Consider the following 27068-nt stretch of genomic DNA (forward strand, 5'->3'; position numbering starts at 1 on the left):
AGAAATGTTGGATGTCAAGGAGCTATTCCTCAGCCTTCAGGGTCTGACAGAAGGATGTGTGCAGTCTGTGGATTCTGGAGACAGATCACTGAGATATTCCTCACTCCCATCAACACCTGACTTTATTCTGACATCAGTTTCTATTCTTCATTATAAAGTGCCCCCCCCCGCCCCCCCAGTTTCAGACTGGACATTTCACACCCATGTCCTCACATTGGAATCAAGAACCAAACTTGCCCCATCTCAGGATTGCCCTCTGTATGTGGTGTCAGTGTGTTAATGTTGTGTTTGAATGAAAGAGCCACGGTGGAATCTGGGACTGAGTCCAAGGGGTTTGTGAGCCACCAGCAGCCTCCCCGCTGTGTGAGGGTCTGTTTGGATAAAATTTCAGCCCCATGTGTTCCCACTGATACTGAGTCATGGAGTGAGATTGCCGGAGCCACATTTGGACTGAAAAACACAACAGTCAGGACAATGAGCTGCTCTGGAATCCACCCTGAGCCCTGGATGATCCTCACTGAGATGGCCCAGGGGCTACAGAGTATGACAGCAGAAAGTGGAACCAGTTTATCATTGACTGTCCTCCCCAGCCGTGACTCCCAGACTCCCCCTGGACTGAACATTCTCAATCTGACCCCAGGGACGCCCAGGACAATTTCATTTCATTTGAAGAGTAAAGAAAACCCAGGTCTAATTTATGGAATATTTATTTCCCAAATTGTTATTATGCAATTGTTATTCTGAGTAACAAGGTCCTGCTTGTCATATTCATCAATATAGGGGTCCCAGTGGCTCTGGCTCCCTAACAGTTGATTTGAATTTCTTGGCTTGTGATCTTGCTGTGTCTAAGGGATGGGTGAGCGTTGATGGGGAATTTCCATCAGATTATTGTGTTCACCATTCTCCCTTCCTGCCTTCCTTCTTTTCCCCATTTATTGGGAAAGATTTCCTTGAGGTTGTGCATTCCTGCTGAAAGCGCCCCTTCTGGACACAATGGTAGCATTGCCCTCCTGCTCGAGGGACCCCATTGCTCCCTCTATTCTCCCCCTCATTCTCCAGGCCTTGAGGGTGGAGGTTAACACTTCACACAGCTTTCCCTGAGGACTCAGCTCTGGCCATTTCCAAAGCAGACACGAGACAGAGACTGAATCATCTTCATCTTTATTCCCTTTTCCAAATTGACATTGACCGAAAACAGTCAGCAATTAACAGCCCAGAGAGACGAAGCTACACAAATTCACAGCCACAATGGAGCTTGAGGAAAACACTTGTGGAGATTTTCTCAATAACATGAGAATCCTGTCCCTTTAAACAGTGACAAAACCTTAAATTGGAACTGGCGGCTGAGCAGGAAGGAGGTCTGTTTTACTGAAACAGAGATTTCTGAGGTTCACATTGTTTTTGCACAGCTGACAGGCTTTAGAATCTTCGAGAGGTTTTACTTGACATCGCAAGTTAACACTGTCCCCATCAAACACATCCAGGTCAGGGAAAGCATGGGGCTACATAAAGAGTAAAGTTTTCTCTACACTATCCCAATGACCTGCCTTAACCACTGAAGCTCAGAAGTGTCTCCAAGCCAGTTCTGAGAAAGAAGAGAGTTGAAATTCAGTGCTGACAATGACCTTTGTCCTGCCAGCTCAGCCCTGTTCCATTTAAAGTTGCGTCTCCTCTGTGGACTGTCTCTAACACTCTACACACATTCTGATCTCCTGATGCTCTTGCTGAGGGGAGAGGGGAGGGTCACGTGGGTGAGGGCACAGGAGAAGCGAGCGTTGGACTCCCAGTCAGACCCAGAGAGGGTCAGCAGGCTGCTGACACTGTAGGTGCTGTCTGAAGCTCGCAGGTAGTTGCTGGTCTGAATCCCGTCCGAAATGACTGCACCATCCTTCTTCCACTGCACCTCCAGCTCATCGGGATAGAAGTGATTGGCAAGGCACACCAGGGTGGCAGTGCCCTTGGCATTGACCTGCTCCGGGGAGGGGGGCAGCAGGGTCAGATTGGGCTGAGAGTTGTCACGGCCTGAAAGACAAGAGAAACAATTTTAATCCCTGCCTTTTGAAGGTACTTCAACTCTCTGAACAGTAACTGGTAAAACATTTGAACATTTGTATCCAGTCGGTAAAAACAATGACTGCAGATGCTGGAAACCAGATTCTGGATTAGTGGTACTGGAAGAGCACAGCAGTTCAGGCAGCATCCAAGTAGCTTCGAAAGCGACGTTTCGGGCAAAAGCTGCTGTCCTCTTCCAGCACCACGAATCCAGAATTTGTATCCAGTACCTAGCATACCTGACAAAAGCTCTGGCATTTTAAAAATTGATTTTTGGGACATGTACGGCACTGGCAGAGCCAGTTGCTGCTCATCCCTAACTGTCCCCGAGAAGATGATGGTGACGTAGCAGAAAGAAGGGACAGTCCTGGACCATCATTTAAGGAATGAATGTGGGCAGCTGGAAGGGCTAGCAATGTGGGAGCATTTTAGTGACAGTGATCGGAACTCAGTGAGATTGAGAATAAGGATGGAAATGGAGAACCATGGAGCAAGTGTAAAAGTTTTCATTTGGGAACAACCCATTTTACCAAACTGTGTGGTAATTTGGTAAAAGTGTACTGGAACGATCGACTTGATGGGAGATCAGTGACAGGGCAGTGGGAGGCCTCCAAGGATGAGACAGAGACAGAGATCATTCAGAATCTTTTCCCAAAAGAGTAAGAGTGGCATCCCAAAGAGAGAGTCTCAGCAAAGATGTGAAACTATCGATATGATGTGGAGGCTCTGGTGTCGAATGGGGTGGACATGTTCAGGGGTCACATAACACCAGGTTACAGTCCAACAGGTTTAGTTAAAATCACAAGCTCTTGAAACGCTGCTCCTTCTTCAGGTGAAGTGACTTCAGTGCTGAAGGAACAGTGCTCTGAAAGCTTGAGATTTGAAATAAGCCTGTTAGACTATAACCTGGTGTAGTGTGACTTCTGACCTCAAATGAAGCCCAGTTAGAGCACAGTGAGAGAACTGCATGCAGTTCTGGTCACCACATTGCAGGAAGGATGTGATCTCCCTAGAGATGGGGACAGTGGAGGATTTTGTCAGGAATGAGGAGTATTAGCTTTGAGGAATGATTGGTTTGGCTAGGACTGGTTTCTTTGGAATGCAAGAGGCTGAGGGGAGATTTGATCGAGGTGTGTAAAATGATGAGGGGCCTGGATAGAGTGTGTAGGAAGGACTGATTTCCACCAGCAGAGAGGGCAATAACCATGGGGAGAGATTGAAATGAATTGGGGGCAGGGTTAGAGGGGAGTTGAGGAGTAATTGTTTTCACCCAGTGGCTGGTGGGATCAGGCTGAAAGGGTGAGAGCGGCAGAAACCCTCATCACATTGAAAAAACACTTGGATATTCACTTGAAACACCAAAGCCTCCAGAGCTATGGAGCAAGAGTTGGTATGTGGGGTGGAGTTTGACACCTCTTTAACAAACCTCCGATCACTCACAGCTCGGGAGAACTTTATCTAAGAACACTGGAGCAGAGTTGGATCAGCACACTTCAGGAAGGAGTCACATTGGGTGTCCATGTAGAAGGTTCGAGATTTTGATTCAAATCTTCCAGCTCAGCACTGGGGTAAGGTCAAAGGTGAGGCTGCAAAGAATCTCAGTGTCCTGGATCAGACAGTGTCATTGATCTTAATGATCCCATGTTCCCTGGAAGATGGAAGCGTGCATCCAATGGGCAAGGGTCAGGTTCAGGAGACTCCAACCTCAAAGAAAGACTTGCATTTATGTTGCACCTGCCTCCACCTAAGGATGTCGCAGTGGCTCTTTCCAGCAGACTGTGCTCAGCAAGATCCCAGAGAGCTGGGTGACAATGAGTCGAGGATCAGGTTTTTAGTGATGCTAATTCGGGAATCAATATTGACCAGGACACCAGGGGAAACAGTCCTGCTGTCTGTCTAATAGAGCCATGGAATGGCATCTCTGATATCTGAAAGGCTCCCAGTGCATCAAAAGAGAGACTTGTATGTCAGGGTCTCCCAAAGCACTTACAGAGAGTGAGGGACTTGTCTGAACACTGGTCACTGTTTAATGCAGAAAACATAATTTGTACACAGCAATATCGCGCAATCGTAAATGAGATTATAAGCATGTTCAGTGATGTTTCAGGGATTAATATTGACCTGAAGTCAACCCAAAGAGAAAGAAAACAGGTTCACTTGCACAGAACGTGAGAAAATGAAAGGCACAGGAGAAGGTGGGATTCGTGGTGAGTGATGGGTTTGATTGTTACGAGAAAAGAAAACGAAGGATCAGAATTTGTGAATGTCATATTGTAACAAGGCAAGACAGAAGTGCAGGGGAACTTGACAGTAGAAATAACTTAAAGTCTTTGTATGATAACACATGAAGCATTCGGAATAAGGTAGACAGAGTGATGCCACAAATTGAGGTTCCCAAGGACTTTAAAATCATTAAAGTGACGCAGGGCTCAGGAAAGGTTAATAAAGTTCCCAGAATAATTAATAGGACATAGATTATGGAAAAGGTCAGAAAATTAATTTCAGGCAGAGTGCACAAGGGGACAACAAGAAAAGGAGGGCAGTCAATGCAGGACTGAGGGTGTTGCACCTGAATGCAGGGAGTATCTGAAATGTGGTAAATGAGCTTGTAGCGCAGATTGGAATTGGCAGGTAGGATGTTTTGAGTATCACAGAGATGTGGCTGTAAGGGGTTGAGGGCTGGGAATGAAATCCTCAAGGATGCACATCTAATTGACAGGACATGCTGATGGGCAGATGGGGGTGGGGTTACCGTATTGGGAAGAAATGAAATAAGATCAATCACAAGAAGGGATTTAGAGTTGGAATGCATTCAATCTGTGTGGGTAGAGTTGGGGAGTTGCAAGGGAGAAAGAGCATGATGAGAACTTTGCAAAGCCCCCCTCCCCAGCAGTAGTCAGGATATGAGGAAGAAAATAAATCAGGAGATAGAGAAGGATGTAATAAAGGCCCTGCTACAATAGTCATAAAAGACTTCAATATGGAGGTAGACTGGAAAATTAATTTGTTTGGGGATGTCAAGGGAAGGAATTAATGGAATGTCTACGAGATGGTTTTTGGAGCAGCTTGTGGTAGAGTTCACTATGGAACAGGCAATTCTGGATTGGGTGATGTCTAATGAAGAAGACCTGATTAGGGAACGTAGGGTGAAGGAATCCCTTGGGGGCATTGAACGTAATATGACAGAATTCACCTTGCAGTTTGTGACAGAGAATCTGGAGTCAGTTGTACTGGAAATGCAATTAACTTAAGGTAACTACAAAGACATGAGAGTGGGGCTGGCCAGAGTTGATAAGAAGCGAAGATGAGCATAGGAGACAATGGAGCAGCAATGGCAGGAGTTTCTGGGGGTAATTTGGGAGGCAGAGCAGGAATTCAACTCAAGGAAGAAGAAAGATACTGAGTGGAGGCCAAGGCAACCGTGGCTGATGAGGGAAGTCAGGGTCAGCATAAAAGCAAAAGAAAAAACATGCAATGTGTTGGAGATTATTAGGAAGCCAGATGATTGGGAAGCCTTTAAAAACAGCAGCGAGTAACTAAAAAAAAAGTAAGGGTGAGTGTGTAAATAAAATATAAGGTAAGCGAGCTAGTAACATAAAAGAATATTGCAAGAGGTTTTCTTTAGAAATATGAAAGGCAAGAAGGAGTCAATAATAGAAATTGTACCACTGGAAAAGGCAGAAATAGTAATGGGGAACAAAGAAATGGTGGAAGAAGTGCATCAGTGATTTAAATCAGCTTTCACAGTGGTGTGACAATGCTGCTCATTTTACAAGGTTGAGTTGTCCTTGGATTTTTTTCAAGAGGGGTTGTAAAATCAGATGTTCCAATTTGTCTGGGTTAGGGACTTTGCTCATGGCTAACAGATACTGCCTAAGGCAACAGTCAGGGAAAAGGCTTTTAGGTTTTATATGAAACAATTGCCCAATAAAAGGAGAGTGGCCAGTTCTTCCAGTTTGCTGTTTTTGACAAATAGTTGGTTAGAAGCACCTGGATAAAGAAAACTGCTGGTGAGAAAGGTTCCCCAATTCAATATTTTCCAGTGGATTCACTGTCTGAAATTCCACTGTAAGAACCTCTGTGTTTATAGAACATATAACAATACAGCACAGAACAGGCCCTTCAGCCCACGATGTTGTGCCGAACTTCTATCCTAGATTAAGCACCCATCCATGTACCTATCCAAATGCCACTTAAAGGTCGTCAATGAATCTGACTCTCCCACTCCCACGGGCAGCGCATTCCATGCCCCCACCACTCTCTGGGTAAAGAACCCACCCCTAACATCTCCCCTATACCTTCCACCCTTCACCTTAAATTTATGTCCCCTTGTAACACTCTGTTGTACCCGGGGAAAAAGTTTCAGACTGTCTACTCTATCTATTCCTCTGATCATCTTATAAACCTCTATCAAGTCACCCCTCATCCTTCGCCGTTCCAACGAGAAAAGGCCGAGAACTCTCAACCTATCCTCGTACGACCTACTCTCCATTCCAGGCAACATCCTGGTAAATCTTCTCTGCACCCTCTCCAAAGCTTCCACATCTTTCCTAAAGTGAGGCGACCAGAACTGCACACAGTTTATATTTACCTTTTTACCAAGGCTGTTGCAGCAAATTGGAACAGCTCTTTGTCAAGTTGCATTTTCTCGTCAGTTGGGTTTTCAAATAGTTAAGTTATTCTAAATTCTGTTTTCTTTTGATTGTGTGTAAATAAATTCTCTTTCCCTTCAAGCTGAGTGGTTTGGCCAGTTCTATCAATCCTGGAATATCCAGGTTACATTTGCTTAACACAATTTGAAAGGTAAGGTCTGGACTGCATTCTCAAAATGTTTCGAAGGGTCTGGTCTGGTCCATGACAATGCCATAGAGTCATAGAGTCCGACAGCATGGAGACAGGCCATTTGGACCAAACTGGTCCATGCCAACCAAAATGTCCATTTACGTTAATTCTACACTTGGCCCTGATCCTTCTGAATCCTTTCCTTTCCTGTATTTGTCCAAATGCCTTTTAAATGTTATTAATGTACCCACCTCAACCACTTCCACTGGCAGCTCATTCCAAATGCGAACAACCCTCTGTGTAAAAAGGTTGCCCCTCAGATTCCCTTTTATTCTTTCCCCTCTGACCTTAAACTGATGCGCTCTAGTCCATATTCGCAAACCCTGGGGAAAAGACTGAGTGAATTCACCCTATCCATGCCTCTCATGAACTTATGAGGTCCTCCCTCAGTCTCCTACACTCTAAAGAAAAAAGTACTCTCCCTTTTACCCAAACCATTGAATCCTGGCAACATCCTTGCAAATTTCTTCTGCACTCTTTCCAGTTTAATAACATTCTTCCTGTAACAAGGTGACCAAAACTGAACACAATATTCCAAGTGTGGCTTCACCAATGTCCTGTATAACTGCAACATAACTTCCCAACGTCTGTAGTCAATGCTCTGACTGATGAAGGGCACTACAGAAAAAGCTCTCTTCTCTGCTCTATTTACTGTGACTCCATTTTCAGAGAATTGCTTACCTGAATTCTAAGGACCCTCTGTTCCACTATGTTCCTTAAGGCCCTATCATTCACCATGAAACTCCTACCTTGCTTTAAATTTCCAAAATACAAGACCTCACATTTAAACTCTATTTGTCATTTCTCGGCCCACTTCCCCAGCTGAGCAAGGTCCTCTTTGCAATTTCTGATAACTGTCTGCACTGTCCACGATGCTGCTTATTTGAGTGTCATCAGCAAACTCACTAACCATGAGTTAGTGAGGTACATTCTCATCCAAAACATTGATATAGATAACAAACAGCAATGGGCCCAGCACTGACCCCTGAGGCACTCCACTAGTCTCAGGCCTCCAGTACAATAAGGATCCTTCCCCTATTACCCTGTGCTTTCTACCACCAAGCCAATCGTGTATCCAATTTGTCAGGTCACCTTGAATTCCATGCAATCTAACCTTCCATAACAGCCTACCATGTGGAACCTTATCAAAGGCCTCACTGAAATCCATATAGACCACGTCTACAATCCTGCCCTCATCAACCTTCCTGGTCAATTCATCAAAGTACCTGAACAAATTTGTGAGGCATATTCTCCCATTCACAAAGTCATGCTGACAACTCCTAATCGAATCCACTCTTTCCAAATGCATGTGTATCTTATCTTATCAAACAACTTACCCACCACAAATGTGAAGCGTATAATTCCCAGGCTTTTGTTTTGCAGCCCTTTTTGAACAATGGCACAGTCTTCGCTATCCTCCAGTCTTCTGGGACCTCACCTGGGGCTAACCATGATACTAAAATATCAACCTGCACACCTGACCTTCAAGAGAGTTGGGAGCAGAAGTGAATGGAGAGGGCAGCACTAAGGTGGAGGGGTTGAGGCAGCTGAAAGGTCTGAAGGTGGATAAATCATTCAGACCCGATGGACTACACCCCAGAGTTCTGATGGAGATAGCTAAAGTAATTGTAGGGCCATTGGCTGTGATCTTTCAGAAATCACTGGAGTCAGGGGTGGTCCCAGAAGACTGGAAAATAGTGAATGTAACATCCCTGTTTAAGAAAGGAGGGAGGCAGAGATGGGACATTATACGCTGGTTAGCCTGACCTCGGTCATTGGTAAGATTTTAGAGATCTACTTAAGGGTGAGATTGCAGGTATATGGAATCTCACCCTTAAGCCTGGTAAAATTGCAGCCTGGTAAAATTGGGCTGAGTCAGCACAGCTTCATCAAAGGGAGGCATGCCTGACAAATCTGTTAGAAATCTTTGAGGAGGTAACAAGTGAGTTAGACAAAGGAGAGCCAGTGGATGTGATCCATTTGGATTTCCACAAGGCCTTTGACAGGGTACAATAAAGGAGACTGCTAAGTCAAATCAGAGCCCATGTTGCGGTGGGTAGAGGATGGTTGACCGGCACAAAGGCGAGAGTAGGGACAAAGGGATTTTTTTCTGGATGGCAGTTGGTGCTTTGTGGTGATCCGCAGGGATCTGTGATGGAACCACAACTATTCACTTTATCTATTAACAATCTGGATAAGGAACTGAAGATATTTTTCATATGTTTGTAGCTGACACAAAACTTGGTGAAAGGACAGGAGGAGTTGAGGAAGTGGGGGAGATTGCAGAAGGACTTGGTCAGGCTAGGAGAATGTGCAAAGAAGTGGCAGGTGGAGTACAATGCGGGAACTTGTGAGGCTAGATACTTTAGTGGGAAGAATAGAGGCACAGACTGTTTTCTAAGTGAGGAAAGATTTCAGAAATCTGAAGCACAAAGAGAATTGGGAGTCCTTGCTCAGATTTCTCTGAAGGTTAACGAGCAGGTTCACCATTGGCAGTTTGAAAGGCAATTACAATGTTAGCATTAACTTTAACATCATAGGTGTACTGCTGAGTTTGTATAAGTCTCTAATCAGAACACATTTGGAATTTTGGACTCCTTATTAAGGAATGATGTGCTGTCATTGGAGAGGGTCCAGAGCAAAAAGTGAGAAAGAATAAGAATGATCCTGGGAATGAAGGGGGTGTCATATAAAGGGTGGTTGAGGATTCTGGATCTGGATACAATTGTGTTTAGAAAGATGAGGGGGGAATCTTATTGAAACTACAGAATATTGAGAGGCCTGGAGAACATGGAGAAGGTGTTTCCATGAGTAGAAGAAACTAGGGCCCGAAGGCACAGCCTCAGAGTGAAGAATGATCTGTCAGAACTGAGATAAGGAGGCATTTCTTCAGCCAGAGGGTGGTGAATCTGCAGAACTCATTGTCACAGAGGTCTATGGAGGCCAAGATGTTGAGAGTATTTAAAACAGAGACAGATACGTTCTTGATCAGTAAGGAGATCAAAAGTTAAAAGGAGAATGCAGGAGAATGGGGTTGAGGAACACATCACACAAGATAAAATGGCCAAGCAGACTCTATTCTGACTGGCCCAATTCTGCTCCTATATCTTAAGTATTTTGGGTTTATGTAGAGGTTCCTTGAAACCCTGGAAAACTGTAAGTACGGTCACTTAGTGGTTAGCCCTGCTATCTCACAGCGCTATGGACCCAGGTTTGATTCTAGCCTCGGGCGACTGTCTGTGTGGAGTTTGCACATTCTCCCTGTGACTGCGTGGGTTTCCTCTGGGTGCTCTGGTTTCCTCCCACAGTCCAAAGCTGTGCAGGTTAGTTGAATTGGCCATGCTAAATTGCCCATAGTGTAGGTCAGGTACATTAGTCAGGAGTAAATGTAGGTTAAAAAGGTAGGGGATTGGGTCTGGGTTGGTTACTGTTCGGAGGGTCAGTTGGACCAAATGGCCTGGTTCCATACTGCAGGAATTCTATGATTCTATGGACATTGAAAGTACTGGATTGTGAGCGCTGCTGTTGCTGTTTCTCAAAAGTACTTTGACAAAAGATAATCAGGGAGTGGTGAGAGTGTGCATCAGGTTGCATGACGGAACTGCTTGTCCTGCTTCCTGGAATACCATAAGCACAGGAAGTGTGGTCAGTGACAGCAGTTGGAGCTCCGGGTTTCGGAGCTTGAGCAGCAGCTGGTGTCAGTGCGGAGAGTCCGTGAGGCTGAGAGCTCCGTGGAGAGCATGTTTCTAGTTGTGGTCACTCTGCAGCTTCAGAGTATACAGGGAGAGAGGGAATGGGGGAGCGGCAGACAGTCCAACAGGACCAGGCAGCTTGTATAGGAATCCCGTGAGTGCATCCCACTCTCCAACCAGGATTCAGTTTGGAATCCTGATCAGAATGATGGTTCACCTGGGGAGTGCAGCCAGAGCCAAGTCCCTGGCACCATGGGGGGCTCAGTTGTACAGGGTGGGGGGCTGCGGGGGGCACAACGAAGACTGGAAGAGCGATAGTGAGAGGAGATTCAAGAGTGAGGGCAATCGATAGGTGTTTCTGCAGCTGAAGATGGGAATCCAGGATGATGTGTTGTCATCCCAGGGTCAAGGATGTCAAAGAGCAGCTGCAGAGCACCCTGAGGGCAGAGCACCCTGAGGCAGCAGTGGTGGTCCACATCAGTCCCAGTGACAGAAGGAGAAAAGGGATGTGGTCCTGCAGTCAGAATGTAGGGAGTTCCAGAGGGAATTAGCAGCAGGAGCTCAAAAGTAGGAATCTCCAAGATTACAGGAGCAGGAGAATCGACGTTTCGGGCATGTGCCCTTCTTCAGGAATGCCCAAAACATCGATTCTCCTGCTCCTTGGATGCTGCCTGACCTGCTGCACTTTTCCAGCAACACATTATCAGCTCTGATCTACAGCATCTGCAGTCCGCACTTTCTTCTCCATCTCCAAGATTACCCCCAGTGCCCCACGCAACTGAGACTAGAAAGAGGAGGATAGCACAGGTGACGGTGGAACTGAAAAGACAGTCCAGGAGGAAGAGCTTTTGATTATTTTAACACTGGGACTGGCTTTGGGGGGAGATGGACATGTACAGACCAGATGGATAGCTCCTGAACAGATCTGGGACTGAGCTCCTTTGGGGTGATTTACTAGTGCTGTTGGAGAGGGTTTAAACTAACTTGGCTGGCCTGTGGGATCCAGGAGGTCATACCAGAGAGGAACACAGAGGTGCACAGAATCCTGGGAGAGATAGATAGCACCAGAATAAGGAATAGAACTTCTTATCCAGTTTCAGAGTGAGGGAGAGAGAGTAATAAATTCTAAATCAGGATCACTGTGTAAGGATGGGACTGCATGGAATGTTGGGAATAAGACTGGGAAGGTACAGCCACAGAGTGTTATGTGGAAATCTGATGTGTGCCTCTCACATAGGAAGAGAAGATAATAAGAACATTAGAAATAGGAGCAGGAGTGGGCTATCTGACCCATTGAGGATGAGGGACGTTAGTTATGAAGGTAGACTGAAGAAGTTGGGACTGTCTTCCTCAGAGAAGAGAAGGCAGAGAGGAGATTTGATCAAGAAATTCAAAATCAGGAGGGGTCTGAACAGAGTAAACCAGGAGAAAATGTTCCCACCTGAGAAAGAATTGAGAGGGAGAGGCCATGGATTGAAAATAATTGGTAAAAGAAGCAAAAGTGAGCTGAGGGAAAAACATTTTCAGCCAGTGAGTGGTTAAGGTGTGGAATGCACTGCCCGAGAGTGTGGTGGAGGCAGCTTCAATTGAAACATTCCAAAGGGAATGAGAATGTTATTTGAAAAGGAACAATGTGCAGGGTGACAGGGAGAAGGCAGGAGAATGACACTCAGTGAATTGCTCATTCAGAGAGCCAGTACAGACAGAATGGGCGGAACGGCCTCCTTGTGCACTGTAACAACGCTGTGATTGTGTGATTGAGCAGAGTTAAAGCTGGGGGAGGTGGGAGCTCGGTGTCTCACTGTGTTGCTGCTGCTGCTGCTGCTGCTGCTGCTGCTGCTGCTGCTGCTGCTGAGGTCAGTGAGATCAGAGACTGGGACAGGGAGCCAGAGCTCACATCAAACTCTGCCCGTGTCTGTCACACTGAGACGGGCAGGAGGGTACTCACTGATTTCACTCCATGCTGCAGGAATGGGACCACAGGCTGCAAATGGACAGAGCTCCTCCACACGGTGAGTAAAACTGACTGACTTATATCTTGCTGTTTAAAGGGGGCAATACGACTACAGAACTACAGCTGGACACCCTGTTAGACACAGGGCTCCTCAATCAACCATTTTTTCACTGCAGATCCCCACTAACACCTTCAACAATTCAGCATTTGTGGTTTAGAAAGTTTCAGTATTGAAAGGGTTATTAACAGAGGATTGAGATTTACTTACTCAGTCTGAGCTTGGTTCCTTTACCGAACGTAAGCCACAGTGAGAGCTCCCAGTGCAGAGGCTGTACAAAAACCTCTGCTCTCTGCTTCCCCCCATCACTCTCAACCTCTCCCTATCTCCCAGTCTGTTGATCACTCTCACCCTCTTTTTGTATCTTTCTGTCTCTGCCTCTGGGTTGTGAACTTTATTTTTCGTTGTTAAACCTTGCAGCTGTTCTTCACATGTGGCCATGGAGCGGAAGAGGGAAACTTGAGGTCTTTCGTGAGCATTGAGACACCACAGGAACTGGAGTGTGTAGCAGACAGTGACCATTCCAGCATGGGGTAATTTGTTCAGTTTCATTTAGATCTAACTGTGGGATATGTCAGTTCAGGCGGTGGGACTGTGTGTCCATTATTATGCATTTTATATAACTATGGATGTGTCAGTACAGGAGGTGATTCTGTGTGCTTTGAGGTTTTTGTATGGCTCTGTATCATTGTGTCAAGGGTAGCTGTCATACTGCATACAGTAATAGTCAGCAACATCCTCATTCTGAACGTTGCTGATTGTCAGGGTGAAACTGGTCCCTGATCCACTGCCGGTGAATCGATCGGAGACTCCTGTGAATCGAGTTGTAGCAGCATAGATGAGGAGAGATGGTTTCTGACCTTCTCGTTGCTGGTACCAGCTAACCCACTTGCTAACAGATTGACTGGCCGTACAGGTGATGGTTGCAGTCTGTCCCAGTCTCACTGACAGTGCCGGGGGAGACTGGGTCATGATGATGTCCCCACTGATACCTGAGGGGTCAGGAAGAAACACAGTGAAGTCAGAACTGTCACAGAAAGAGCCTGTTAAATGAGAGATTGTTGGAGAGACTGAGCTTTCTTCTGGTTTCAGCATTTTCCCTTCAATCACAAGTCAGTGGAATTGAAGAGAAATGGAGAGCAGCTAAAGATTCAAGGTGGAAGGAGAGAGATTTGTACCTGCAATACAGAATGCCAGGGGCCAGATCAGCTGGATGTGTGAAATCATGGTGTGTGCTCCTGTCCCTGTGTCTGGTCCCTGATAAACTCTCCCTTCACTGGGCTCTGCTTTATAAAGCTGCAGCCTGTGAGAGTCTGACTGGGTGTTCCTCAGTATGTAAATGGCATCAGGCAGGGAGAGCCACGTCACCCCCTCACACTTCCTCTTCTCTCTTTCTCTTTGTCTCAGAGAGTCATTGATGTGAACAGCACTGAATGAGGCCATTTGGCCCATTGCGTCTGTGCTTGGAAACAAACATCTGATTTTACTAATCCCATCCTCCAGCTCTTGGTCCATTACCCTGGAGGTTACAGCATCACAAGGGAATATCTAAACACTGATCCAATGTCACGAGAGTTTGTGACTCAACCAGCCTTTCAGGCAGTGAGTTCCAGACTCCCACCACCCTCTGGGTGAAAACATTTCTCCTCAATTCTCCTCTCACTCTGCAACTCAACTGGGCCTGGACTCACTCGAGTTTAGGAGAATGAGACGGGATCTGATTGAAACATATAAAATTCTAACAGGCCCGGGCAGGGAGGAGGTTTCCCCTGGTTGGGGAGTCTGGAACCAGGGGACGCAGTCTCAGGGAGATATGGGGTAGACCATTTAGGACTGAGATGAGGAAACATTTCTTAACTCAGAGAATGGTCAACCTGATGAATTCTCTACCACAAACGGCTGTGGATGATAAGGAACTGAATATATTCAAGAAAAAAAGAGAGATAGTTGTTTAGCATTTTAACAGCATGAAGGAAATGGGGAGAAAGCAGGAACATAGCATTGAGAGAGAGGATCATACTGAATGACACACAAGACTCAAAGGGCTGAATGGCCTACTCCTGCTCCAAGTTTCTATATGTCTATGTCTGTGTTACCTTCAACCTCTGTCCCTGGTTATTGAGTCCTTTACTCTTATATAAAGTGCCTTCCTATGCACATATCACTGCCAACAATTATCTTATAGCTCTCTATCAGGTCCCCTCTCAACCTTCAATGCTCCAATGAAAACAGCCCCAAACTTTCCAATCTTTCCTCATAGCTGACCCTCCATCCCAGGCAGCATCCTGGGAAATCTCCTCTGCCCCTTCTTAAGTACAATCACATCCTTCCCAGAATGTGGTGATCAGGACCTCTCTATCTCTCTCTCTTTTCCCCTTTCTGTCTCAAATCTGCTACTTTGATCTCTCTACATCTATCTGTCTCTCCCACTGTTAATCTCTCTCATATTCTCTCTCTCTCACTCTGTCTCATAGCCACTCTCTCCAACTCACTCACGCTTCCTCACTCCGTCTCATAATGTTTCTCCATCTCTCACTGTCTCCATCACTCGCTCCATCTCTCACTTCAATTGAAAGCTTCCAAATGTCATCTTCCCCTCTCTATTTCTCCCTCTGTCTCTCCCTCCTTCTCCACATCCCGCTCGACCTCTATTTCTCTCTCTCTGTCTCGCTTCTCTCTCTTTCTCACATCATCCCAGGTGGTGACAGTTGAATTCAGGATAAATCTCCCTCTCTGCTCTGCCCCACAAATGGATGTTAACCCTTGACCCCAGAAGCATGTCTTCTCCTGGAGTAAAGCCCCATTTACACATTGACCAGGTTTTGGTATCTCTCAGGAAGATGGACAGATTCTTGTTAAATGAAGGGCAGTTTTGTGCTGTTGGCCTTTTCTCACTGGGGACTGGTTTGGACACAAACCTCATTCCATGAAGGCCCAGCAGAGAGAGGAGATTCTCAGGCCATCAGTGTGAGCTGGAGGGATAGGACAGGTTTTGACCCACTGAACCATCCTGTCCATTCACAACATGTTCCAATCCCTTCCCCTCTCCTTCCCCTTCCATGATCAGTCTCTGAGTCAGGGTGTTTTACTGGGATGAGGGTTGGACCATCACACAGTTACAACAGAAAGGAACTGAACCCCACACCCACCATGGTGTCCACGATGCACTGGACTCTCCAACAGAGTCCAGTAAACATGGATGTCAGTTCACGAGAGTGCCCATGGAGAGACATGGGCCTCCTTCCCACTGAAGCTCCCAATAGAGACCAGTAAACATGGACATCGTTCCTGCTTGAGCCTCCGTTAAAGACCAGTAAATGTTGGCCTCCTTCCTAATGGACTGTCCAAAGGAGACCAGTAAACATGGACCTCCTTCTGACTGGATACTCCAAGAAGACCAGTAAATGTGGGCCTCCTATTCACTTGTCCTTCTAATGGAGACAAGTGGACAGCTGAGTTTTTGAAGAAATAGATAGATTAAGATAGATCAGTACACATCGTCGACATGAACTTCAGCAAGGCCTTAGTCAAGGTTCCCCATTGTAGACTGCTTAGTAAGATTATGTCACAGAGGATCCAGGGAGAGGTAACTAAAATGGGCCCGACGGTAAGAGGCTGAGGCTGGTGAGAGAGGGTTGTTCTTCAGACTGGAGGCCAGTGACCAGCCGTCTGCCACATGAATCGATCCTGGATCCACTGTTGTTCATCATTTAAATGAACAATTTGGATGAGAAAATAGCAAGAGTGGTCAGTAAGTTTGTCGCTGACATTAAAATTGTTGGCATCGTGGACAGGGAAGAAGGTTATCTAAGAGTGCAATGTCATCTTCATCAACTGGGCCAGTGGGTCAATAAATCCAGATGGAGCTTAATTTCGATAAATGCAAGGAGTTGCATTTTGGTAAGACCAACCAGGGCAGGAATTACACTATTAATGGTAGAGCCATGGGGAGTGTTGTTGAACAGAGAAACTAAGGGGTCCAGGTGCATAGTTCCTTGAAAGTGGTGTCACAGGTAGACAGATGGTGAAGAAGGTATTTGGCACGCGCACCTTCACTGGTCAAAGCAGTGAGTACAGGAACTGGGACATCATGTTACAGCTGTACAAGGCATTGGTAAGGCCACATTTGGACACTGTGTACATTCCTGCTCACTCTGCTATAGGAAGAAAGTTATTATACTGGTTTGGATAAAAGAAAGATTAATAGGGATGTTACCAAGTTTGGTGAGTTTGAATTACATGGTGAGGATGGATAGGCCAAGAGATTTTTCCAGTGAATGCAGGAGATTGAGGGGTGACCTTAGAGAGGTTTATAGAATCATTAGGGCCATAGATAAGGTGAATAGCCAAAGTTTTTTTTTCCCCAGGGTAGGAGAGTCCAGTACAAAAGGGAATAGGTTTAAGTTGAGAGGGGAAAGAATTAGAAGGGGCCTGAGAGACAACCTTTTCACACACAGAGGTTGGTGTGTATATGTAATAAGCTGACACAGGAAGTGGTAGAGGGGAGTACAATTACTACATTTCAAGGACATTTTTACAGGAACATGGATAGGAAAGATTTAGAGAAGATTGGGCCAAACACATGCAGATGGGACTACTTCAGTTTTGGAAACTTGGTCGACATGGATGAGTAGAGCTGAAGGGCTTGCTGCCATGCTGTAAACCTCTATGACTCTATGATGATGTAAACATGGAGCACCTTCCCATAGGACCAATAAACAGTAAACATGGGCCTCCTTCCCACTGGACTGTCCAGTACATGAGCTGCAGACCCCACATCCTGTCCATCACGTAGGTCTCTTATTTCAATCTGAACAACATTGTTCGTCTCTGCACTACCTCAGCCTCTTGACCACAGAAACCCAATTCCTGCTCGTCCCACCTCCTGATTCTATGATTTCAATGCCCTCTCCCAGCTTCCTGAAGCCACATTCCATAAACCCCAACTTGTCTGATATGGAGTGGTCCCTTCCCTGTCTTACAACTACAGTTGTTCCAGAATCTGACCTCACTGCCAGCCAATTGCCTCCAAAGCCTCCCTCCTCCCTCACTCGAATGTCCTGCTGTAGACTCACATTCCCTCCCTCCCCCTTCCACCTTCTGTCTCTGGTCCCCTGCCCATTGTTGCTTCCTCCATCCCACCATTGACAGCAGAGCCTTCAGACCCCTACAGCATGCTCTCTGACCTCCTGTCCTTCATCCCTCCCCCTCTCGTTGTTTGTGCTATTGAATATACTGTTCAGTTCCATTACTGTTGGTTCGCTATTCCCTTGCCATTGATTTGCTGATTTATTCTTCTCGTTAATCTAGTCTGGCCTGTTCCCTGAGTTGGTTCAAGAGTGTTTTGCTTGAGAAAACACTCTTCTGTGAACTGGTTTGTCTGTTTCTCCCAGTCTTTGTGTAAAGGTGAGACTAAGTGTGTAAATGCTGTCATTTCATGGGACAATCAAGTCAGTCCCACCCCCTCCCCTCCTCAGCCCCCAGAGCCTTGCAGGTTTATTTCCATCAAGAGCCCATCCAATCTGTCATTGTAATAACTGAGTGTCTTCACCTGCCTCACCTGAAAGGGCACTAATTTCCAAGTCATTACCAATTGCTGCTGAAAACAAAGTTCTTCCTGACATCCTGTATCTCTTACCGAACAAAATGCAAGGTAATCTCAATGTGAAGATGGGATTTTGTCTCCACACGGACTGTGCGGTGGTCACTCTTACTGATACTGTTATGGACAGATACACCAGCAGCAGACAGATTGGTGAGGGTGACAGTGAGTTTGTTTTTCCCTCTTGTTGGTTCCCTCACCACCTGTCCCAGGTCCAGTCGAGCAGCTGAATCAGGTGGAATTTGACCACCTTGCTCAGTAGTGATGCTTCTGAGCAGCTCTTAATGGTGGACTTTGAAGTCCCTGACTCAGAGTATATCCTGCATCATTCCCACCCTTAGTGCTCTCTGCAAGTGTTGTTCAACATGGAGGGGGACTAACTGCTCAATTGAGATTGGAGGGGAGGGCGGTGCAATGTGGTAATCAGCAGGAGGTTTCCTTCCCCATGTTTGACCTGCTGTCATGATGAGGCTTCATGGGTTCCATAGTTAATGGTGAGGACTCCCAGGGCAACTCCCTTCCGACTGTACACACCACTGTGTTGCCTCCCCTGCTTGGTCTATTCTGTCAGTTAAAAACTAAATGAGGGAACAATTCTGTGCAGGTTTCACAGCTTGGAGACAGAGCTGCTGCTGGATTCTGTTTCTGATCTCCGAGTGCAGGCGTGTGTGTTTGTGAGAGAGTGACTGTCCTTTTTTCCATCACTGTGCTGTTTCTGAAAAGAAAAATCCCAGAACCAGCCTCCTGTGCTGTCAGATTCCAGGCAGCGCAGACAGTTCACAGTTTTCTCCCATCTCAGTAACAAACGTCCAGCTGCTCCGAGCTCCTTCTTTCACTTCCTCTATTGGTGAAGTTTCAACCTTGCGATCTGACAGTCTTTGCAGTTATTTTTTACACTGGGGCTTTCTGCTGTGGTCAGAATCTCTAATAATAAGTGTCCAATCAGTGACAATCACAGCAGCTAAGAGCAGTCAGGACTGAGGAGCCAGGCTCACTGGGAAACACATTGGGAAGATCAAAGCCATCCCCTTCAGATCCTGGTATAAACCCCATCCCTCTCCCTGAGCACTATCTGCTGCTCAACCAGACTCTTTACAAACTTGGCCTCATCTTTGAGGCTGATCTGAGCCCCATATCCTCCACATCACAATAATCGGCCACTGAAAATCTCTGCCATGTCCATGGGACTCCAAACATGACCATACCAATGTTGTGCTTGCACACATCACAGCCACTGCCCTCTGTAACCTTCAGCTCATCCCAAATTCTGCTGCCCATAACCAAACTCACACCAAATCCCATTTCCCCAACCCCCTGCACCCTGTGCCTACATTGGCTCCTGGTCCAGCAACACCTCGATTTTCAAATTCTCATCCTTGTTCTCAAGTCCCTCCCTGTCCTCCACTCTCCCTATCTCTGTAACCTCCTCCAAACTGCCTCACTCAGTGTGATCAACAGTCTTGGATATATGGCTGTCTATTCCTTCATCCAAGTCATTTAGAAATATTGTGAAATGCTGAGGTTCCAGCCCAGTTCCCTGAGGACACCACTATCCACATTTTAGTCATTGGAGAGCACACACATTATCCCTCCTCTCTGTCTCCTCCCTCCAAACTAATTCCTGACCAAAGATAAATACTTTTCTCTAACTGGCGAGAATAGGAGAAAGCAGAGGGACATAGTGGAAGGACACTTGTCAGACTGGAGGCCTGTGTCTAGTGGAGTGCCTCAGGATTGATGCTGGGCCCATTACTGTTTGTTATCAATATCAATGATTTAGAAGACATTACAATAGCTGGTATTGTGGACAATGAGGAAGGTTATCAGATATTGCAGCAGGACCTTGATCAGCTGTGGAAGTGGGAAAAGAAATGATAAATTGAGTTTAATGTAGATAAGTACAAGGTCTTGCATTTTGGAAAGGTAAATCAAGATCGGAGTTTCATGGTGAATGGTAAGGCCTTCAGGACTGTAGTGGAACAGTGGGATCTCGGAGTTCAGGTGCACAGTTCTCTGAAAGTTGAGTCACAGTTAGACAGGGCAGTGAAGAAGGCTTTTGGCACACTGACCGTCATCAGTCAGGGTACTGGGTGTAGAAGTTGGGAAGTTATGTTTCAATTTTACATGACGTTAGTGAGGCTGCACTTGGAGTATTGTGTTCAGTTTTGGTCACCTTGTTATATGAAGGATATTATTAAACTGGAAAGAGTGCAGAATAAATTTACATGGACGTTGCCAGGTTTCAACATCTGGGTTTTTGGGTGAGGTTGGACAAGCTAGGACATTTTTCTTAAGAGTGTTGGAGACTAAAGGGGAATCTTTTAGAAGTGTATAAGATCTTGAGAGACATGGATAGGGTGAATGCACTCAGTCTTTGTCCCAGGGTTGGGGAATCAAGGACTAGAGGGCATCAGTTGAAGGTTAGAATTATTGGGAACCTGAGGGGCAACATTTTTACACAGAGGGTGGTATTTATATGGAATGAGCTGCCAGTGGAAGTGATTGAGGAGGGTACATTAACAACATTTAAAAGGCATTTGGACAAATACATAGATAGTATGTAATTTGAAGGATATGGGCCAAGTGCAGGGAAATGGGGTTAGTGTGGATGGACATTTTGGTCAGCACAGTCCAGTTTGGTCCAAAGGACCTGTCTCTGTGCTATCGGACTCGATGACACTGTGAGTCGAAAATTCCATAGGTTTCCATGTTTATGAACAGTCTGTCAAACATAGAAACAAAGGAACGAGGAGCAGGAGCAGGCCATTCAGCCCTTGGAGTCAGCTCTGCCAGTCAATATGACCATGGCTGATCATCCAACTTAGTCCCCCGTTCCCACTTTTTCTCCATAACCTTTAATCCCTTTAGTCCATAACCTTTAATCCCTGTCGCCTTCTTGAAAACATTTAATGTTTTGGGCTCGACTGCTTTCTGTGACAGAATATTCCACTAGCTTCCCACTGTCTGGCTAAAGAAATGTCTCCACATCTCAGTCTGAAATGGCCTTTCCCTTTTCTTTAAACTGTAATTCCTGGTTCTGAACTCTCCAGTCCTCAGGAACATAATTACTGTGTTTTCCGGTCTTGTCCTGTTAGGATTTTAAAGGTTTCAATGTGATTCCTCTCAAATTTCTAAATTCCAGTGAATATAGTCCTAACTGATTCAGTTTCTCATCAGATCTAAGTGCTGTCATCCCAGGAATCAGTCTGGGAAACCTTCGCTGCCCTCCCCCCACAGCCAGAACATCCTTCGTCAGATAAAGAGACCAAAACTGCACACAACAGAATCATAAAATTACACAGTACAGAAGAGGCCCTTCAGCCCATGAACTGTGTACCAGCCAAACTACACTAAACCTACACCAGTCCCATTTTCGAACATGAGGCCCAAAGCTTGGATGTTATGATATTTCAACTGCTCACCCAAGTATTTTTTAAAGTTTGTGAGGTTTCCCTCCTCAAATACCCTCCCAGGCTGTGCATTCCAGATCCCCACCACACTCTGGGTAAAAAACACTTTGCTCAAAACATCTTGAAACCTCCTTTCTTTCACACTGAATGTGAGCCAACTTGTTATTGACCCTCCCACGAAGGAGATCAGCTGCTTTCTCTCCACCCTGTCCATTCCCCTCATAACCTTATACACCTCGATCAGGTCCTCCCTCACCTTCTCTGCTCTGAAGAAAACAACCCGACCTGATTCAATTTCTCTTCATCACTGAGAGGTTCCATCCCACACAATATCCTGGTGATTCCCCTCTGGACCCCATCCAGTGCGATCACCTCCTTCCTACAGTGTGGTGACCTGAACAGCACACAGTACTCCAGCTGTGGCCTAACCAATGTTCTGCTTAACTGCAGCATCTCCTCCTGCTTTTATAGATAATACCTGAAATGACAAAGGCAAGTGTCCGCTGTGTCTTCATAACTGCTCTGTTAACCTGTCTTGCCACATCCAGGGATCAGTGGAGAAGCACCCCAAGATCACTCTGTTCCTTTGAGTTTCCTCAGTTCAAAGAACAAAGAGCAACGAAAATTACAGCACAAGAACTGGCCCTTCGGCCCTACTAGCCTGCACTGGTCCATATCCTCCATCTAAACCTGTCATCAATTTTCCAAGGGTCTGTCTCCCTTTGCTCCCTGCCCATCCATGTATCTATCTAGATATATCTTAAATGATGCTATTGTGCCTGCCTCTACCACTCCACTGGCAATGTGTTCCAGGACCAATCACCCTCTGTGTGAAGAACTTTCCACACATATCTCCCTTAAATGTTTCCACTCTCACCTTGAACTCATGACCCCGAGTAATTGAGTCCCCCACTCTGGGAAAAAGCTTCTTGCTCTCCACCCTGTCTATACTTCTCATGATTTTGTAGACCCCAATCAGATCCCCCCTCAACGTTCGACTTTCTAATGAAAATAATCCTAATCCACTAAACCTCTCTTCATAGCTAGTGCCCTCCATACCAGGCAAACCTGGTGAACCTCCTGTGCACCCTTTCCAAAGCATCCACATCTTTCTGGTCATGTGGCAACCAGAACTGTATGCACTATTCCAAATGTGGCCAAGCCAAAGACCGATATAATTCTAATATGACCTGCCAACTCTTGTACTGAATACCACGTCTGGTGAAGGAAAGTATGCCATATGCCTTCTTGACCACTCTATTGACCTGTGTTGCCACCTCCAGGTTACAATGGACCTGAACACCCAGGTCTCTCTGGGCATCAATTTTCCCAGGGCGTTCCATTCACAGTACAGTTTACTCCAGATTTGGATCTTCCAAAATTCATCAGATCGCCTTTGCCTGGTTTGAACTCCATCCGTCCGTTTCTCTGCCCAACTCTCCAATCTATCTATATTCTGCTGCATTCTCTGACAGTCCCCTTCACTATCTGATACTCCACCAATATGAGTGTCATCTGCAAACTTGTTAATCAGACCACCTATACCTTCCTCCAGATCATTTATATATATCAAAAACAAGTGCGGTACAAGCACAGATTCCTGTTCTCCATTTTGAGAAACTCCTTCCACTACTACTGTCTGCCTTCTGTTGTCCAGCCTGTTCTCTATCCATCTAGTGAGTACGCTCTGGATCCCATGCAACTTTAATTTCTTTATCAGGCTACCATGGGGAACTTTATAAAACGCATTCCTGAAATCCATGTGTATGACATCCACAGCCCTTCCCTCATCAATCAACTTCATCACTTCTTCAAAAAATTTGATAAAGTTGGTAAGACATGACATTCACTGCACAAATTCATGCTGCCTACAACTGATAAGTCGATTTTCTTCCAAATGGAAATAGATCTTACCCCTTAGTATCTTCTCCAGCAGCTTCCCTACCACTACATCAGGCTCATTGGTTGATAGTTACCTGGATTATCCTGGCTACCCTTCTTAAACATTAGCAATTCTCCAGTCCTCTGGGACCTCATCCATGTTCAAGGTTGCTACAAAGATATCGATTAAGGTCCCAGCTATTTCCTCTCTTGCTTCCCCCAGTAAGCTGGGAACGATCCCATCCCGACCTGGGGACTTGTCCACCTTGATGCCTTTTAAAATACCCAACACTTCCTCCCTCCTTAAACCGACTTGACCTAGAGTAATCAAACATCTATCCCCAGCTTCAACATTTGTCACTTCCCTCTCCTTGGTGAATACCGACGTAAAGCACTCATTAAGAATCTCATCCATTTTCTCTGACTCCACACATAACTTTCCTCCTTTGTCCTTGAGTGGGCCAACCCTTTCTCTAGTCACCCTCTTGCTCCTTATATATGAATAAAAGGATTTGGGATTTTCCTTAATCCTGCTTGTTAATGATATTTCGTGACCCCTTTTAGCCCTTTTAATTCCTCATTTCAGATTGGTCCTACTTTCACGATATTCTTCCAAAGCTTTGTCTGTTTTCAACTCCCTAGACCTTATGTATGCATCCTTTTTCCTCTTAGCTAGTCTCACAATTTCAACTGTCATCCAGCGTTTCCTAATCCTGCCATTTCAATCCCTTATTTTCACAGGGACATGTCTGTCCTGACCCTTTAAAAGCCTCCCACATATCAAATGTGGATTTCCCTTTAAACAGCTGCTCCCAATCCACATTCCCCAGCTCCTGCCAAATTTTGCTATAGTTGGCCTTCCCCCAGTTTAGCCGTCTTCCTTTGGGACCACTCTCATCTTTATCCATGAGCATTCTAAAACTTTTTGGAATTGTGGTCACTGTTACCAAAATAATCCCCGACTGAGATTTCAACTACCTGGCTGGGCTCATTCCCCAATACCAGGTCCAGTATGGTCCCTTCCTGAGTTAGACTATTTCCATATTACTCTGCAAAATCCTCCTGGATGCTCCTTACAAATTCTGCTCCATCTAAACTTCTAACATTAAGTGAATTCCAGTCAATGTTGGGAAAATGAAAATCTTCCATCACCACCACCTTGTTGCTCCAACATCTTTCCATGATCTGTTGACATATTTGTACCTCTATCCCACGCTCACTGTTCGGAGGCTTGTAGGATAGCACCATCATTGTTATCGCATCCTTCCTATTTCTGAGCTCTGCCCATATTGCCCCACTGCTCGAGTCCTCCATAGTGCCCTCCTTCAGCACACCTGTGATATCCTCTCTGACCAGTAATGCAACTCCTCCATCCCTTTTACCTTCCTCTCTTTATGTGCCTGATGCATCTATATCCTGGGATATTTAGTTGCCAATCTTGCCCTTCCCTCAACCAAGTCTCAGTAATAGCAATAACATCGTACTCCCAGATACTAATCCAAGCCCTAAATTCCTCTGCCTTACCTACTATGCTTCTCACATTAAAACAAATGCACCTCAGACCATTTGTCCCTTTGCGTTCATCATCTGCTCCCTACCTACTCTTCACCTTAGTCGCGCTGACTTCAATATCTAGTTCCTGACAGGCTTTAGTTGCTCCCTCCTATTTGTCCACTAACTTCCTCAGTTGGTTCCCATCCCACTGCTACACTATTTTGAACCCTCCCCAAGAGCGTCATCAAACATATCCCACAGGACATTGGTTCCAGTCCTGCCCAGGTGTAGACCGCTCGATTTGTAATTGTCCCACCTCTTCAGGAACCAGTCCCAATGTCCCAAAAATCTGAACCCCTCCCTCCTGCACCATCTCTCAAGCCACGCATTCATCCTGTCTATACTTTCATTTCGACTCTGACGAGTACATGGCAGTGGTAGCAATCCTGAGATTACTACATCTGAGATCCTACATTTTAATATGGTTCCTAACTCCCTAAATTCTGCTTGTAGGACCTCATTCCATTTATTACCGATATTATTGGTGCCTATGTGAACCATCACAGCTGTTCACCCACCCCTTCAGAATGTCCTGCAGCCGATCTGAGACATCCCTAATCCGTACAACTGGGAGGCAACTGGGAGGCAACTGGGAGTCCCGTTTTTGACCAGAGAACCGCCGATCTACTCCCCTCACAAAGTCCAAATCAACCATATCCACAGGCCCCCGTCTTATCAAATCCACTCACTATATCCTCAAACAATTCCAGTCGATTTCCCTTTCGACAATCCATGCTTCTTCTGTCCAGTTCTGTCACTGTTTTCAAAGTGCGAAACTATAAAATATTTTATAATGAACTTGGGCATTTTCTCCACTGCTGATTTCCAGCTAATTGGTCTAAAATTTCTTATTTTTCCCTCTCTCTCTCTCACTCTTTTTCAACAGACATGTTAAATTAGCTCCCTCCACTCTGTAGGACCTATTCCACAGTCGACAAACAGATAACCATCAACGTTTCTAATATTTTCCAACCACTTCCTGAAGCACTCCTGAAAATAGATTATTTGGCCCTGCTGATTTAACACATTTTAATTTTCCCAGAACCATTTTCCTCCAACAACTGATTTCCTTCAGCTCCTTCCTCTGATAAAACTCCAAGTGCACCAACATGTCTGAGACTTATTTGGAAATTCATTTGTGCAGAAAGATCCAGAATATGTTTATCTGTCATCTCTTTTTTTCCAACTATAATATTATAACACTTGTGTGGAACTTCCTTGAATATCATCTGGACGTCCATATAAACAACACATTCCCTTATCTAACACATCGGTGACCTCGTTAAAGCATGTAACCAGGTTAGTTAAATATGTCTGACCCTTTTTAAATCCATGCTGACTTACTCTGATCTGTTCATATTTGTCGGACATTCTGTCTCTAAAACCAGATTCAATTACTTCCCAACAATAAACATTCAACAGCCTCCTCCTAGTCACAGAGTCAAAGAGATGTACAGCATGGAAACAGAAACAGACCCTTTGGTTCAACTTGTCCATGCTGACCAGACATCCCAACCCAATCTAGACCCACCTGCCAACTCCTGGCCCAGATCCCTCCAAACCCTTCCTATTCATATACCCATCCAGATGCCTTTTAATGTTGCAATTGTACCAGCCTCCACCACTTCCTCTGGCAGCCCATTCTGCACTCGCACCACCCTGTGTGTGAAAAAGTTGCTCCTCAAGTCTCTTTTATATCTTTCCTCTCTTACCCTAAACCTATGCCCTCTAGCACTGGACTCCACCACCCCAGGGAAAGGACTTGGTCTCTTTGCCCTATCCATGCCCCTCATGAATTTATAAACCTCTATAAGGTCACTCCTCAGCCTCCGACACTATTTAACCTCTCCCGAGAGCTTAAATCCTCCAACCCTGGTAACATCCTTGTAAATCTTTTCTGAACCCTTTCAAGTTTCACAACATCTTTCTGATAGGAAGGAGACCAGAATTGAACGCAATACTCTGAAAGTGGCCTGGGTGACCTCCCAACTCCTATACTCAATACTCTGACAATTAAAGGAAA

General features: G+C 45.5%; 1 gene segment (V, D, J or C); it reads right to left on the reverse strand.

Annotated features, from left to right (window-relative positions):
• Nucleotides 1-1144: 1144 nt before the first annotated feature.
• On the reverse strand, nucleotides 1145-13848 carry LOC140479566 (Ig kappa chain V region Mem5-like). The segment is given in 4 exon segments: nucleotides 1145-2022; nucleotides 12809-12842; nucleotides 13295-13590; nucleotides 13777-13848. Coding segments are annotated over 4 exon segments (708 nt in total).
• Between the last annotated feature and the right edge of the window lie 13220 nt (nucleotides 13849-27068).

This window comes from Chiloscyllium punctatum, chromosome 7 (genome assembly GCF_047496795.1).
Source record: "Chiloscyllium punctatum isolate Juve2018m chromosome 7, sChiPun1.3, whole genome shotgun sequence".
NCBI classification, from domain to species: Eukaryota; Metazoa; Chordata; class Chondrichthyes; order Orectolobiformes; family Hemiscylliidae; genus Chiloscyllium; species Chiloscyllium punctatum.